The 17,882-nt window shown below is 38.2% G+C and overlaps 1 protein-coding gene across 3 annotated transcripts in view; it reads right to left on the bottom strand.

Moving 5' to 3' along the window:
• Window positions 1-17,882, bottom strand: part of INSC (INSC spindle orientation adaptor protein) — a 127,171-nt gene that overhangs the window by 33,752 nt on the left and 75,537 nt on the right. For all 3 annotated transcript variants that reach the window (XM_030949570.1, XM_030949572.1, XM_030949571.1), the window contains 2 exons: window positions 17,691-17,804; window positions 12,462-12,587 (listed from right to left, as the gene is read on the bottom strand). In XM_030949570.1, coding sequence (XP_030805430.1) covers window positions 12,462-12,587; window positions 17,691-17,804 — 240 coding nt within the window. The remainder of the gene's footprint in view (window positions 1-12,461; window positions 12,588-17,690; window positions 17,805-17,882) is intronic.

The raw sequence follows: 17,882 nt of genomic DNA, 5'->3' as shown, positions 1-17,882 counted from the left end.
CAGATCTTTCATGGCTCTTGCTGTACATCTTTATGTGACACAGTACATCTTTATGTGGCACAGGGCTCAGCTTTATTAGTGTCCAGCTCTGCACTGCCTTCAGTCAGACTGAGGCTGTCACAGACCCTTTTCAGAAGGGGCTTCTTTGAAAATTCAAGACATATCTGGAAGATGCTTATCTCCTTATAAAATTTGGATGTACATATAGGTGAGAGGAAAGGATATAAAGTCTTGAGGGACAGAGGGAGCACCTTTAGTTGGTATATTGACCTCTCTATTGTAACCAAGAACAGCAGTGTAGGGACTAGTAAAACTAATTAGACAGTTTCTGCTCTACTGTCAGATACCACTGTAGTAATGACATCACAGAATTTCATGGCACACTGAATAGAAAAAAAAATCAACTTCTTCAGTGGCAGACGTTATAGGTCCCTTGTTGAGTGTCAACAAGTCTTCATGGGATGTAAGTAAGAGAAAAGTTGGCCTCCCTTCAAAATCCAATTTTCTGAAGTGCTCATGCCAGAAATGCCCATTTTTAGCAACCCAGCTAAGCCCATTTTTAAACAAAGACAAGAAGACATTTGGACTCTGGCAGAGACACACAAGTGTGTCATTATGGAGGCACAAAGGAAGCTAGGAACAAACACTGGTTACAGCAGCTGTCTTGGGATTAGACATGGACTGTTTGTTGGATGATGAATTGGCTGGATTGTCACAACGAGAAAGTAGCAATCAACTCCTTGGGGTCCAGATGGAGAGCAGCGATGAGTGGGGTCCCTCAGGAGCCCATATTTGGACCAGTACAGTTTGATATTTTCCTTCAATATTATTTTCCTCAGTTTGAAACTAACAGAAAGTTTCAAATAAAAAGTGGTGACAGTAAAATAAGGAAGTGCATCCTGTCCAGTGTGACAGGATTCTCAGTATGAGGACATCGTGTCAAAAGCCTTACAGAAGTCCAGATAAATGTATCAGTGGATCTTCCCTTGTCCATGAGTGTAGTCACTCCATCACAGAAGCCACTCAGCTGGTCAGGCAGGACTGGTCCTTGGCTAATTTAAGCCACTTTGAAAACTTTCCCACACCATGTTTGTGAGAAAAAAGTGACAAAGATGAGTTCCTACAAAAACTGGAAAGGCTTCTGTCTTCTTGATTCTACTTGCTGGTCCTATGAGGAGTACTTCTTCATCTCAGCTGAAGATCCTTGTAAGACAAGCATATGAGTATGCCCTGACCCATACAAAACTTTCTGATCCATTCCCAGGGACTGCAAAGGAACAAACGGAAAGCCCTCATAAAGGAAAAGCTCGAGACAAGACTGCAAGGGAAGGAACAGTCAGTGAAAGAGCTGCTGTCTGGGAACTTAATGATAGGCAAGAAAAGAAAGCTACAGGTCAGGTAAATATACAAGAAATGCTGTTAGATGTTTAGCTAACAGGATTATTATCTTTACCAGAAGAGGTTGTTTTTCCAACAGCTCTTTAAGTGTTTTCAAAGATGCTTTATGAAACATGAAAGTTTTAGTGTAAATCAGGCAGTGTGCCAGACCTAAGTGGTTTCCTGCAAACAAGCCTAAGCAAAAAAATCCAGTGACACACAAACACATCTCTACATCATCTGCCATTAATTATTGTTTACTCTTCCCTTATTTTGAGAAATACATGGAGATTCCTACTTATCGTGGGTGAGCTTCAGGTAAGTCACATGGTAGCTCTGAGCTCATTACAAGGCTGGAGTAAGAAAATCTCACACGATTAACTTCCTTTTTGGTTTGTTAGGAGCACAGGCAAGACACTTCACCTGAGTAATGCCAGCCCTGACCTCAAATGTACATCACAAGGAAAGGATACCAGGTTTCATCTAATTAGCCAGCTGGATTACACTGAGTTTGATTTCCTTTGTTTCTTTTTTACACCTACCTCTGGGAAACAGTCATCTCCACTAAGGGCTAGTTTTTGGCCCATGTAGCAGAGTCAGAATATTAGCACCAGGAAAATCCTGAGTGAGTTTTTTGTTTTTATAATGCTGTTTGAGGGGTAAAGTTAAACTGCTAAGCAAGCATTTAAACTAAGCAAGCCTACTGGTAGAATGTTTAATAGCAGCCAGAGCTAGAACTGGCCAATGCTGGTGTTGCAAAAGTTTCCTGCATGTATTTTCTCCTGTTTTCTAAAGAGCTTTCTGACTTTTTGCAGCGATAGGTTCTGAAGACAAGGAAGGAGAAAAGAGAGATTTACCAAATATTTTGACTGTAATTTTGGCAAACATTGTGTGAAACCGAACAAAAACCACAAGCAACTGTATAAAATTAAAATTTGCAAAATACAAACTTGTGGATTTCCTTTCAATAACAACATCTAGATTTTTTGCATTTCGGAAGCCCTCCTTGGACCTGATTTGCAAATGTTTCTTAGTATCTGCAGCTAGAAAAGATTCCCAGCTTATAGCTGGGCTGAATTGTGTCACAGCAGAACTCTTGGAGCCTCCCTGCCTAAGTGTGAGCTCTGGGAAGTGCTGTGATGCAAGGGCTTGTCAGCACCACGTGCAACTGGAGGAAGGGCAGTAGCACTCGTGGGAGTACAAGAGTGGCAGAAGTGGTTTTGGAAAAGAGCCAAGTTGTAAACTGAACATAAACTGAGGTTTATCTGTTTTGCTAGTTTGAGCTACTACCAAAAAGCAAGAACAAGGAAGTGGTCAAGATGAGAAGCTGATTCAGAATATGGCTGCTTTTGTGATGAAAACAAATTTTCTGTGGTGCTCTCATGTCCTGTAACTCCAATATGTGACCAATATCTATTTCCAGACCAAGTAAGCCAATGACTTTGTCTGGCAGCCTCTATCATGTTACCCTCATATATGACTGAGATCAGCTCATTTATGAACATAGAGAGCTATTTGTTTCCTACTGAAATGACCTAAAGAAAATAAATAAAAATCACCTGGAACCAGGCGAAAAAATTCCCTATTTTTGATAGCTTTGGTCATGCAGTACTTCTGTAAGTATAGTTTAGTATTAGTAAGGAATCCCATAGCTGCAGTTAGATTAATGAAGAAAGGATTTGCTCCTTTTGCTTTTTGGTAATGTGCATCTGAAAATTCAGTCCTTCAAAATTAAATGTGTATTAACATTTTTAAAAATCAAGGTTATGCAAGCAGGAATAGACAAGAAACGCAAGAAACCATATAGAGCACTAGAAAACTCTCAGAGCGAGTTGATAAAGGTGGGAAAATAAACATGAGAGAAGGGTTAGAAGAGAAAATAACGCTGGTAAGTGAATCCTCAGGCTCCAGAGGCACTTAAATCCCTGATGTGTTACCAGATCTCTGCAGGTACCTTCCTGCTCTCCTTCCTGCAGAGGTCTCAGAAACCAGCGAGATTTTAGGTAAGCTCAAGGATCAGACAAACAAGAAAGGGAAGCTCTGAGCAATAAACTCTTCGGACTTTTCTGTAATCCAGAAAATTCATCCAAAATACTGATTCATAAAATCTGCAGTAGGATGGATTGGTTGTATCAGTACAACTTATTATTATTAGCAGAGATTTTATAGAGGGGAACTATCTACATGTATTTGTCTCCCTTTACAAGCATTTTCACGCCTATCTCTCCTTTATCATGGCTACAGATAAGCTATTTCAAAAGTGCAACCTAAACACGTTCAGAACATGCGTGGCTACAGATGCAGATATGAGATGTAACAGCTTCCTGGTGAGTGAAGAGAAAAGGTTTATCCAAGTTATTCATCTGTTAGGTCCTTCTGTAAGACCATCTCTTTCCAGATTTCTGCCTCTGTCAGGGACAAGGGGAATATTTGAGGTCCAAAATAGCTCTCTCGCTTGCACTCTTTTTAAATACTTCAATTGATTGTCATTAATCTCTGCCTTCAGTTTAGAAGCTGAGTAAGCTGTTTCTTTCATCTTAAAATTAAATTTTCTTGATAGATGATGATTATTATTATTATTAGGTAGGGAAAACCCACCTGTTATTTGATGTGCTGGCTTCTGTTCCTTCGGACGTCATTCATGGATAATTCTCTGCCCTGATCACCGTCATCACTTTAGGTAATACTTTAAATTGTTACAGAAAAATCATCATCTGGTGATTTCTAAATTATTTTTCATTTATAAAATTCTCTTAACATCCTGACTTTTGAAACATAAATCTGGAGCTATTTGGAGTGCTTGAAATAAAATACTTAGCGAAATATAAAATCAATAGATAGCATAAAATACTAACAGAACTGACTGCAAAAACCATGTGTAAATTATATGGGAGCCAAACAAGTGCAGAGCAGTAACCTGGCACCAGTCCAAAGTTTCAAAATGAAGTTGGAGGGAATGGCTATCCACAGGCACTGCTCCAAGTTGGTCTTGCTCTTTGAAGTGTACACCTCAGTAACCTGGCACAGCCTGGGGTCTTTCCTTTTCAGCTTTTAAAATCTATTTCAATGAAATTTATCTTTTTAAAACAAGCAGAAAAAAGAGGTCTGTAGAGTCTCTCCTGCATCTCAATTAATAAAATTCAGGTGTATAAAAAGGCAGAGCTGAGGGATAGATTAGAAGAGTAGTTGCTCCTCCTTCAGTAACTGCATCCTCTATGGAAACCAAATGCCAAAGTACACCTCATCCTATCAGCTCTCACTTGCTGATGGAGCTCTCACTGCTCTGGAGCCATGAAAGAAGTATAACAGTGGCAAGATTTACTCTCAGAACAGCAGTGATAATACCTGAATGCTGCTGCAATGCCTTCTTCTGATCAGGTCTTGCTGAAACATGGAAAAAAACCCAATAAAACAGGGCTGCTTTGATTGCTGTGAAATTTTTGCAAATGTGGACACATTATCACAGATCCACGCCTAAGCAATATATCACTTTAAGTACAGGACAAACTTCACAAAGCCTAAATCTGTGGGTGATGTGAAAAGACATACTACAGGGAATGGACTTCAAGTATTCATTGTTAGGTTAGAAGACAGCTCACTTTAAACAAACATACAAATCTATTCACAAATTGTAAACATTAAAAATTTACAGGATAGATTTTTACGTCAGCTCGCAGACTCCATTGAAAAGGAAGACAAAATTTATCAAAAAGATCTTGTACCTATTTAACTCTAAAATTTTTCCTTTGTGCCACAGCACTGTGTTCAGTAGTCAACAAATTAATATATACATAATTAAATTTATTGCCATCAGAAATCTCTGTTATGAACAGACCAACAGATGTGCATGTCTGCTGACAGTTTTAGCAGGTAGAGGTTCTCTTTTCAATTTATTTACTCAGATGTTTAAGGCTGAGTGGACATTTATATGTTTGCAGGATGTGGGCAAGGCCAGATATCTAAATGAGGACCTGCTAATAAACAACAGAACCTATGTCCACCAAAGCCAAGGCAGGTATTCACCAGCTCTTTAGCCAAGTCTCACATTGTCCTCCTTCACCAGTATTATCAAAATGCTTATCTTTAGTGCTACACTTGCTGCTCCTTTCTTCCTCTTTTAAAAACCTATAATATGATTTAAGTGAAGCAAGGTTTGTAAGGAGAGATAATATCTTTTATCAGAGCAACAGATACATATCTCTTTAAAGCATCAGGACTACAACAACACAACCACCATAATTTCATTAGTCATTTTAACAGAATTGAAATCACGTCCATGACCTCAGCCAAAGCAGTTTGTGTATACTTTTTTCCTGTGGAGATCTGGCAACTTACCATAATCTTGCACCAAGTTGTCTGTCTTTATTCAATTCCATGTCCCTTAAATGGGGCATAAAAAAACCTCCTTGCCTTCCTTTTTGCATGATGAAATGGGCACTACCATAAAGTGAACAAATTTTAATCTGCTGTGTAACTGGCAGAAGGTCTTCAACATATCAAATGCTACTTCAGAGATTAGCTCCCAGTTAGTTTTGGGTTTTTTCTTTTGATGCTGTTGTTGTGAGGTTTTTGGGGGAGGGATGGGGATTTTTTAAACCCCTCCTCACAGTGTTTCTCAATATTCACAAATATCACTTCCATGACTTATTTCACCTTAGAACTGCATCCTGTTGCACCAAAGATGGTCAGATTCTGCAGTGACCTGAGAAGCCTTGCTGCCCTTACCTGGGAAAGTGCTGAAAGAGGCTACACTTACTAATTTCATGTACACAGCTGTGTAGTCAGAGGTAAAACTTGAACCACCTAACACACACAAAGCCAGCACTTGAGGGAGGGCAGCTTCTGCACTCTCAGTTATGATTTAGTGAATCTTGCAGGGGCTTTGACAGAAATGTAATTTGCCAAACACTGCACATTTTTCACTGCCAATTAATTAAACAGCCTTACTCAGAAGAAGTGTCCAGTAAATTAAAGAGCTGCAAGCGTAGAACTTTGCATTATCTAATTGTACCACAAACTCAGCTACTGAAACAGATATGCCTGGTTATCTAAAAGGCTATGTGAAAAGCAGCTTCAATATGTTGTCCCTCCTGCTATTCCTTAAGTTTGACTTATTTCTTATTTCTTTCTCACTGCTCTTCATTCTCATGTGACTTTCACACCTACCCACTGAGAGCAGTGAGACAATTCCCAGCTCCAGCTATCAATGCCATCAACTTTCAGTGTGCTGTGCTCTGTCAAAAGTTGCCAGAATTAGTCTTTAAAATGCTATCCTTCTCTCTCAAAATTCAGAAACCTCTTTATCCATCCCTGCTCACTGTTTGTAGCTTCACAAGTATGATTTCAAAGCCTGGCTACAAACAGCCATGGAAGATGAGCCAAAAGAGTGTTCCAGGATAAAAAGAAGTAAATTATGCAGACCAGAAGAGTTGATTCTCCAGCCAAAGGGCTGTAAAAGCAATGCATCACTTGAATCCTATCCACCTAAATCATTTCACATGTTTCCAGCACACAAGCCAGTGCTCTGTGGTTTTGAGCATGCAGAAAGTTTCCAGGCTCTTCCCAAGCATGAAGGTTCACAAGTTTCTCCAGTAAACAATCACTGCTTTAGGAAACATAAAAGAAAGGTATACCTCTTTATAAAACAGCATTAAGAATGTGTTCGCCAACATGAGTTGTGAAAATTTCAGGAAGGGTTGTAACACTTCATGCTACCCATTTTTGTGGGAAAGAGACAAGAGAAGGGCTCCTTGACAACTTGACACCTTCCAACGGCTTCTAAAAATCCTGTATTTTGTTGTTATTACCCAGCTTTATCCTGTCTCCCTTGGGAAACAGAATAATATGAAATTTGACTCTCCATGTATTAAAACTAAACTTTGAAAACTATGGCCGTTTTGAACTTATGATTTTTTTTAATCTTAAACATTTGAGTTCTTGAACTCAACTAATTTTAGAATAAAATAACCATGCAATTTTTATCATCTTTGAGACCATCAAATCCTTGTTCTGAAATGACTAAAATAGGCCATGAAAATTTTTTGTTTTGGAAACAAAGAAACACTAACACAAAGCTCTTCTCTGAGGAGCTATAAGGGCTAACAGGCTGAGGCAGAGATATGCATTTTCTGAAACTTTCTCATTGTTGGAAGTCCTGTAAATAAGCCACCATTTGCCACAATAAAAACCAATATTTTCCTGTTTCTCAGAAAACTTGTGCTTCTTAAAAGAAGCAAACAACCTGCAGACATGCTTTTAAATGCAGCAGCCTAAGGGTTTCTCCTACCTAAACTGGCAATCTCGCGTACCTTTTCCAGAAGAGAAATAATATTTCTCCTAATTAAGAGAATTAATGTTAATATTAAAATATTAATAATATCCCTGGTCATTCTGCAATTGGAATAATTAAATATGAAGGCAGCTAAATAGTTCGTTCAGATCAGGAAAATTTTCCATCTCTTGCGCTGTACAAAGTTACTTCCACAGCACACCAGGTACTATGAAAATTAAAACATTCACAATGCTGGAGTATTCCCATGCTGTGACAATGAAACCCATGGGCCACCAGCTAACTTTTACATTCAGCCTTTGAATTAATGACTTTACCTTCACACCATCCAAGCTCTTATAATCAAAGCCCTCTCCATAATTCATAGAATAGTTTGTGTTGGAAGGGATTTTAAAGATCATCAACTTCCAATCCCCCTGCCATAGGCAGGGACATCTTCCATTAGACCAGGTTGCTCAAAACCTCATTCAATCTGGCCTTGAACACTTCCAGGGATGGGACATCCACAGCTTCTCTGGGAAAGCTCTTCTGGTGCTCTACCACTCACACAGTGAGGAATTTCTTCCTAACACAGAGTTCTCATTTCTGTCTCACCCTACAGTCACATGGACTTCAGTGGCTTTAGTAGCTGAGACTTCACCTGAGACAAAGTTACTCTATGATTTTAACTGAGGTTAATGCTTGAAACTGAAAGTTCAAAGTGGTTAGAGCTGAATTAAGCAATCAACACCCAAAATCTATGAATAAGTTGTAGTAGGAGGTCATGTAATATACATTTTACTTCATTCCCCAGAAAAACTTGTTTTTTCAGCACTATCATGGACAGACTGCATTACCATCATGCAGAAATTATTACTGTGTATAAGAATATGGTTATTCTGAGGCTCAGACTGGGTTCACAGTGACTAAGATTTTTAGGTCACTCATGTTTTAGAAGTATTCATAAAATTCATATATTCTCCAGCCACAAATAATGTACACTTCGTACTTTCTTTACCCTTCCTCTTCTTGGAGGCAATTTGATTTAGTGTGCTTTAAATGAAGAATTCAAAGTAATTTGTAATCTATTCCTGGGCAATTTTAGTTAAAGCACGATGATAAAAGCTGTGTCATTTGTTAAAAAGGTTTTACTAATGAAAGTAACAGCGTTGTCACTAGTGTCTCTGGATTATCTCTTAATGAGCTGATTCCAGGTGTCTTGCTTTCTGGAGTAGTTTAAATAATCTAAGTAACCATATTCAGCACACTGTTAAAATTTAGGCAGCTGGCTATTTGTAAAATCATCCTGGTTTTGTGGCAGTTAACCCCTGATCCAGGTCCCACCTAAGCAGTATTTTTTTAATGTGATAACATTTCACACGCACAGTAAAAAAATGCAGTACATTGCACTGTTTGCTATTTATTTCTGAACCAGCTCTGCAGTTCTTTTATTGCAGCAGGCAGTTTATTGCCACAGAAGCCTCAGTGAAAAACCACTCAGCTGGGCTTCAGGAGGGCAAAAATTGGAAGGCCATGCCTTTTAGTACCACCACCACCCACTTTTGTACAGACAGCCCCAAAGCAGAGAAACTGCCACAGCTTTCAGACCTTAATGAGGCTACAAGTCACCAAATGTGTGGGACAACCTTTGCTCAGACAGCTCTGCAAAACAAGGACATAATGTATGTTTGCAGGGGTAAGGCCTCAAGAATTGCTTTAGGAAAAAAAAAAAATCTATTTAAACACAAATCCCATTTCCAGGCAAGGTTGCTCCATGTTGAAAAGCAGATCTGGTAGATTTTGTGTGTGTCTTCATAACAAAAGCATTACTTGAAGTACTGTTACTCCTAATGCAATTTGCAGGATAAATGTCACCAAGGTCACAATTTTTACTTTTTCTGAACCTTAAGTGTCACTAAATACACACAATAATCAATCCCAACTCTATGCCTCCAACTCTCCTTGCTATATGGAGGTGCATTATGTTTGCAAAACACATTCATGAAGGCTCAGATATTCTTTTCTCCAGAACCCTTAACAAATCTAGAGAACCAATCTCCTGCTACATGACTGCATTTCTGTCCTAAACCTCAGAGGAGGACACAGCACCAGGTCTGTCTGCATGTCCAGCAGTAACATTGTTCTTCAGTTTCAGTCATGCTCAGCTCTCCCAAACTCTCAGTTTGGGATTTAGGGATTTTATCTATTTTCTCTATTCCCAACTACCTGTAGTACTTATTGTGTCTGTATAAACCCTGGAATGCCCAGATCAAGAAAAAACAACTTTTCTGGTGCAGCAAGCTTTCCCCTAAAAATGTTTGAGTGCCACAAGACACGGATGACAAAGTTCTCTTGGGTACAGCTATAGGAATAATATGTTCTGGCTGCTTCTCCAGGGTCTCTCCACTCCACTCTAAAGTAGGACTGGTCAGGAAGTTCTGACCAAATAATGATCTCAATCCTGCTGGTGTCACACTGGATTACAAAATTAAAGTGTATCAAACAACTAGACACACACAAGCAGGTTGAAGCACCTTGAAGCACAAAAATTACCACTTGTTGAGGACAGCTCACAGAGAACATTTATTTATGCAGTCCTCAGGCACACAATGAGACTATTTCTTCACCATTTTTCTACTTTAATTGCCTAATTTGTCACTCTTGAGTTCCTGGATCTCTGCACTTCAATGTACAGCAAAGAGTACTAGTATATTATCAAAACTCAGTAAAGTATTTGCAAGTGAAATAATTGCTCCAAAATCCCATTTTGACCAAGTGATTTTACATCACTGTACACAGACCCAACTAGATTCACCTAAAAGAGGAAAAGCTAATCATTGCAACAACTACCTTATCACTGCAATTGTAGCAAAGATCAGCTTGTTTACCAAGCTGATAAAGAGGTGATAATGACTTTTTCCAGTGTGATATATTTATAGTTGTGTCACTGGGAAGAACAAGAATGGTTTTTTTAAAAAATTGAAAGAAATGGTTTTTTATTAAAATAGGCAATTGTCTACATCTTTGGAAATGAGCACTGAATTGGCAAGATCAAATAGCATTGGATAAATAAATAATATTCCTGATGTCTTTAGTAATTAAGCACTGCAATTACTGCAGAAAGAGTACCACCCCTTTTCAGTTCACCTTTCAGATAAGTGTTTCATAAGAAATTACAGCACTTGCTGCTTTCTTTTAAATGGTCTTTTAAACACTGCAATGGCTGTGCAATCTAATAAAAAAAATGCAGGGGGGGAAGGCTTGCATAGGGGTTTTTTTGTTGTTTTTTTAATCTTGATTTGCCTAAATCTGAATTGCTCAGTAGCCAAGTTTGGGGGTTTTTAAGTGAGGTTTCTGTCATTAAAAACCCAGTTCAAATTGCACTGATATTTTAATGCACTAGGTGGCATAATGATATTCATACTAGAGAAATTAAACGATTCACCAGCGCCCAGATACTTTGTTGGATAAAAGAAGCCACCTTTTCTGGCACATAAGAAGTCCTGTGATAACTTCTGTAATTATAGGATTGCTAATACTTTTAACTCTCTTTTGTGTTCTTCAGAAGACTACTTCAAATTTTGAAAGAAAAAACTATTCATATTTAAAGATGACAACTTAAGAATCGAAAGCTCTTGAAGGGGTTAAACCTTTTAAACCCTGCTCCAATCCTGATTGTGATCAAGTTTACCCTGAACAATTTTACTTGTGACCAACTTTAAAGCAGATCAAAGAAACATGAGCTTGAGAGTGTTCACTTTTTCTGGGACTCTTGTTCCATCAGTTTTGATATGGCCACGTTAAACACGTGTTGATGCTGCCAGGAATTGGACCTGGTGACTTGAATCAATCTTTTTCATTTCTACCTCTATTAACTCCACCATTATAATGGACATAATGAAAGACACTTTTAGACTGATTCTGGTGTTATTCTGAACCAGCATGATGTCAAAAAAAAAATTAAGTCATCTTCATTTACTGTAAACTCAGAGACTTGCTTTTTGCTGCAGGTGTTCTGTCACAGTTTACTTGAATTCAGGGAAGTAAATTACAAGATATGTCAGTGTAAAGGGGCAGTGAAATCATTTATCATTAACTTCAAGAGGCCATTATTCAGCTGAGGAAGATGACTCCTTTATGAAATACAAAAGATGAGATCATGATTTAGTGACCAGAAGTGTTCATTTTCCAAAACATAGCAGTACATAGTGCATGTGAGAAAGGAAAGGAGCCTAAGAAGTTGATATAATTTTCTCTGGATAATGTTTTGATGTTGGCCATCGCAGTTAGAAGTGGCTTTTATGAAAGCTGCTGCTGATTAGCAGACACAGTTTTTGATTGACTAATGACTGTATCTGTCCCACTTCTTTCTGTTCAACCACAGCTCTCACAAGCTGCTGCACTGCCACAAGCAGGAGCCCTATCAGACCTTCAGGAAAGGATTTAAAGAGGTATAAAGACTTCTGTATTTTAAGGATGATTTGAAACAGTGGAGTTTCTAAACACTTTAGAAACTCCAGAAAACATAATTTCTCTAGGTTTTGTCCTCTTTTTTTGATGTAGTTGCTAACATGCTTACCTGTTTTACAAAATTATCCCCACTTCTAAAGCTTATTTGTGCAAGGATTATAGGATAATGCTATGGCTGGGACTATGTTTGGTTTTTGAAGACTGAAAATGTGTTCAGCACAGAAAAGGTGAGCATAGTATGGAACACCAGTATCAAACACCACCAAATCATCAGTTTCTGGAAGAAATTAAAGACAAAGCTTCTCTATTTTATGACACAGTCAGTAAGGAACCTTGAAGCTCCTACCTTTTCCAGCTGGTGCATCCCTTCCTCTACACAGCAAATTGATGCCAGCGTTCTCAGGGTCTGGGGATAAAGGCACCTGAAACAATCCTGGCGACAGATCTTGAAGAGAGCAACGACACCTCCTTCCTGCAGGGGAAGAACAGCCATCAGGAGAGTAGGACTAGAGGTTTCCCTCGTACTTAATCAAGACTGGGATGGAGAGCAGATTCCTTTAGTAGTTTATCCAAAACAGCTATCAGAACAGCACCAACAAAGAGGGTGTTAAACTCACACAGAGAACTCAAGTGGATTAATGCTTGTACACTAAGTGATGAAAAAGTAATACAGCCTCAGCAGGAGGTGTGCTTAAGTGATTGACTCCTACCAGTTACAAGCTCCATTTAAATTAAACCTGACATTCCTGAAAAAATTACAAAGAACCATCAATAGGTGGCAATTAGAGTAACATTTAACTGACCCTTCAGCCATGTTATTAGTATAAAACAGGTTTTTGTTACCATATATTTCCTCTTCCTCTACATTTCTGAGTGCCACACAAAATTTAATTAATACCAAAATTATGAACAGGAAGGTCATACTGAAAAGCAGGTGGAAATAGGTGTCAAATTCTAAGCAGATACAATCCAAATCTTCATCCTCTAACAAATAAAATCTGCATTCCTGAAAGTTTTTCTTTAAACACTATAGTGGCAAAGACTTGAGTACATACTGGAATAGCTATCCTTAATTAATTTCCAACACAGCTTGTAAATTTAAGTTTTAGCAAATTTCATATAACAAATGTAAATATATAAATAAATGCCAACAATGTTGCAATTTGTGTGGTGGGATTTTTTAAATTATTTTTCATTTCAAAATGTTGTGCCATCAGGTAGACTACATATGTCTTTTATGATGTAGGATCAGACATATGGTGAAAACAAAAGCATTTAAATTATTGATGACAGATGAAAGAGCTCAGCCTAAAGTGTTCAGATTACAGTATTAAATTAAAAATGTTGCAATAATGGACTGATTGAAAAGTACACCCTTTTTTAAAAGCCTGTTTCATTAGACTCTGTTTAAAAATATTTTTAGATTCACAGAAATAATCTATTCTTTCCTCAGCCATTTTCTCCTCAACCATTATTTGAAAGCTCAACAGGTTATTCTGACTTAAAACCCTGGGCTACAATTCAGCCTTTATTCACTTTCAGAATTCTGTATTTTTCTACTAGTTTTGCTTGAATACAGTAGAGAATAATAGAGGAAGCAAAGCCCTCTGTTCAGTTTAACAAAAAATTTATACCAAGTCATATAGAATTAGACAAAATTAACTCTTCAACATATTTTCCAGATAGAAATTTTAGATCATGTCTTTGCACAAATAGATGGAATTTCTGTGGCATCAGTGAAAACAATAGCCCCACTGAAATTTTTTAGGAGTAAAACTTATTTCTGGAATTGTAAGAAGCATTCATGTTGTTGCTATTTTATATCTAGTACTGCTATATAAAGCCTGATACAGAAAGATATTTCTGAGCCTTTAAATTAAAAAAGAGGCAGTACACTAACAAAAAAGTTTCAGTCATATTTTTCCTTCCACAAAAGGATACTGATATTTCACCCAAGCAGTAATTATCTATTAAAAATATAGGGAAAATATTTGAAAAATATTTATGTCAGTCCTAAGCCAAAGGTAACAGTTTTGTTGGGTTTTTTGCTTAAATTTCATTATCAATTTGAATTTTCCCACAGTTCAATTGAATCAGGGATGATCTGATTCTCTGCTTTGGCCATAATAAGCAGAAGTTTGTGGATAAATCTAGTAATGATCAAGTGATGTTGGCACATTGCTTTAAGCCTTTCCTATGCCAAATGGGTGCCCTGATTTTGCCTTTGATGGACAGGAAGTGATTTATCACTGCATTTGTCAGGAGGAGATCTGTACTCTTTATTTTGTGCCCTGTGTGCCATCACTAAGCTGTAAAATATTGACCATGAGTAATGAACCGAGAGATGTGTGAGTGAAATATTGGACAGGTGGAAAACACTGAGCCTGATTCCATGGCTTGTCAAAACCAGTCCCTTCACTGTGATCAGAGCATTTCTCAGAATTTATTCCTCTTTTTCAAGATTCATCCTCTGTATCGTTTGCATAGATGCCAAACCATTCCATCTGACAGGGACATAGATAAACTGGTCCAGTGAGTAAACATTCAGAGGAAGAGAGGGACACTTGCTTTACCATGTGATGAACTACTTCTTTCCTATATTGGATTAACAGGAATTCAGTTTTGTGGGATGCTGTTCAGAAGGGCAAGTTTTAGGTAATGAAATCACCTGAAATACAATCACCAAAACTATGAGGATTGAGTGAATAAAGAGGGGAAGCAAAAAGGCAGCTAATTCTAAGGTGGAATATTTTGTGGTTTCAGCCTGAAATGACAACAGGTGCAGTAAATACTCATCAAGGCTTTGACAACATTTATAATTATCTTGACAGATGACCTCCAAAGAAATCTTCATAATAAATAGTTGCTAGAAAAGGAATGGGTATATAAAGAAGGAAAGGCAAGATGCATTAGAATTTTCTCAAAGCAAATGATCTGCTGTACGGCCATAAGGAATTTCAATAGTCAAGTATTCTCCAGGGGGGCTGTTATAAGGTATTAATATCTTCATTTTTGTTCCTTTCTCTTTTACAAGTCTGTTATCACAGCACTCTATTCAGTACACTTGGAATTGGACTCTATCATCAGTAAAATGATTTAAAAAAAAATTATTTTCTTTATCACTCTATGACCTATTTATTGTAACTCATAAACAGATTTTTACCAATTGTTCTGATTGTTACAAATCCGAATCTCTTTATAACCCATTTGCTCCAAGTAATTTTCTTATCTTGTCCATGCTACTACTCATTTTTGTTAGAGACCTTAGGTTTGATTTCTTTGACAGCTAGTGAGAACTACTACTGGCTGCCAGGGTGAGTCAGCAACATGATTTTTTCACAGCAGATTACAGAGTTACATGCTGAAAAAGAAAGTGTCAAAGAATGCCTGTAGGTGGAATAAAATTATGGTGGATGCTTCATCATAGAGCATTTTAATTTTTGAATTTCTGTTAAATATTAGTAAGGGATGGGGGAGAAGGAGAGAAATTACTGAAACCCTTACCAAACTGTAAAATGAGAGACCAGCTTCCATAATATTGTAGCTTTACAACACTATCTTCATTCTTTTTTTTTTTGCACCTCCAAGATTGGTGTGCTTTAGAGTTGTACCTTATAGCTTGGGACTGGAAAAAAACTAACAGCAGTGTTCCACAAGATCACACTTTGTCACGGAGAGTAAGACTTCAAGGTTACATGGACAAATTTTGTGAATTTCGTTTTCATGGTAAACAAATAATCTCTGGCTAGTTTTTATCAAGGATACTATGAGAGCTCTTGAGGGAAATATGGATTCAATAGAAGCTTTTGAGATCTTTGCATAACTTCAATCCTTTTTCACCCTCATAATGACTGAGAACAATTTCAGATTTTGTTGTTGTTGTTGTTGTTTATTTTTTGTTTGGAAATCACCCTGAATTTTTACTGTCACAGCTAACCATTCATGTCATAGCTAACTTGAGCCAGTGCCCCTCTCTCCCTTTCTGCTTCAGAGATTGTGAAACCTGCCACAAGTGAAACTTGAATGACAGCACAAGCAACATTTATGTGTTACTTGGTCAAAAACTGGAAACTCCAAAAAGTCTGCACACAATAAATGAACACATATTTTATTCACATTGGGAGCTTTTGGAAAGGTGCAAGTTAACCTCCAAAGCAAGCAAAGCTCAGTGCTGTTAAGTTTCTTTGTCTGAACAGAGCTCTTTACCCATTTGAAATTGTGGCCTGTTACAGTTCCTCTGCCCCCTTGGTCACTGATGCAGGGAACTGAGGCAGTGCAGAGGGGGAAGGATAATGGTCAGCCTGGACAAATGCATTTCCCAGTGCACAGTGCAGGCAGAGGCACAGCACAGGGGATGCAATCACTGCTGTAACTTTGCAGCCAAACTCCACTTAGGTTTCTTTGCATAGGGGATGCACACACAAGTTTCCTCACTTGTAAACCTGTGACACACCCAGGTTTTAGCAATATATTAACTTAGTGATTCATGAAAGTTCAGACTTCACTTCTGCTAAATTAAAGTCTTATGGAAGCCATAAAATTACAAAAAGCCCGGTTTTCTTTAGTTTGTTAATTCTGCACTACCTCAATACTCAGCATTTTAACATTGTTTTTGGGTACCACTGAGTGGAGCTCAAATACCAATTTAGAAAAAACTAAACCTCTCAAGCTGTTGACAGAATCCACTACAGGTTTCCGAGGCTGACTTGTTCTCAGCCTTCAGAACAGAGGAGTACCTTTTATGGTGTAAATATCCATCTAAGAGTTCATCAGAAGTAATTAAACACTGCTGTCTAACCCTGCCTCTGAGTGGGACAAGGAACTGGCACAGGACTAGCTGGGGGAGGGAGGTTTTCCTCTTTCTGCATGCCCTGTGGTTGTGATTATCCTATCCTCAACAAGACACCATGTCCCACCATTCTCACTTTAAGATCCAAGTGTCCTCAAAGGTGCAAACTCTGCAGGGATTTCCAGTATCATGGATCTTGACAGAACGACTCATTTATACCAAAAGTTAGCACCAACTACTCAGTAAATGAGAACACACACTGACAGAAGTAACTGCAATGATGGGTCTTCTGTAAAAGGATAATAATTAATGCAAAGTATTAAAAAATTTACATCTTTAGTAATATCTTTAGTCTCCCCTACACACAGCTGAAGAGGTCTTGCTGTTTTCCTGCACAGTCCATTGTAAAGTTTCTCTCCATTTCCATGGCTGGTAGTTAAAAAGTACTGTCAGGAGAGATACTACAAAAGTTCCCAAAATTATGGAGTGATAATACCTCAGATGGCACAAAGACCACAGCAACTGAAGCAATGCTGAGAAGCCTGTTGGAGCCGACCATCGTATTGGGCATTATTAAATTAAAAACTGGGGGGATGTGATCCTCTTTAGGAAAAAAAACTCTCTAATGCAATAGCTGTGGTGGTAAACTCTGTAGATTACGACTTGCAAAAGCACCACAAGAAGAAAAAAGTGTAGTTTCTCTGAATAAATTCTGTTTCTCTTTAGTGAAATGAGTTTCTTGTATTGCCAGTTTGCTTTGGGTTACTCCATGGATCCCTTCCTTACCTTGGCTATGATGCGGCAGAGGTGAGCTCCCTCCTGGGCAAGGCTGAACAAACTGCCGATGGCCGACTCCATCACATACAGGCTGCCCGAGAGCTCTATCTGCCTCAGCAGGTTCTGGGGGATACAGGACACAAAAGTAGGGGAGTCAGACCGACAGCACACATTTATCATTGCATTTGAGTAGATGGAACC

Source organism: Camarhynchus parvulus, chromosome 5 (assembly GCF_901933205.1).
Source record: "Camarhynchus parvulus chromosome 5, STF_HiC, whole genome shotgun sequence".
In the NCBI taxonomy this organism is placed as follows: domain Eukaryota; kingdom Metazoa; phylum Chordata; class Aves; order Passeriformes; family Thraupidae; genus Camarhynchus; species Camarhynchus parvulus.
The sequence above is the reverse complement of the archived record's forward strand: the minus strand, read 5'-3'. Positions and strand labels throughout refer to the sequence as shown.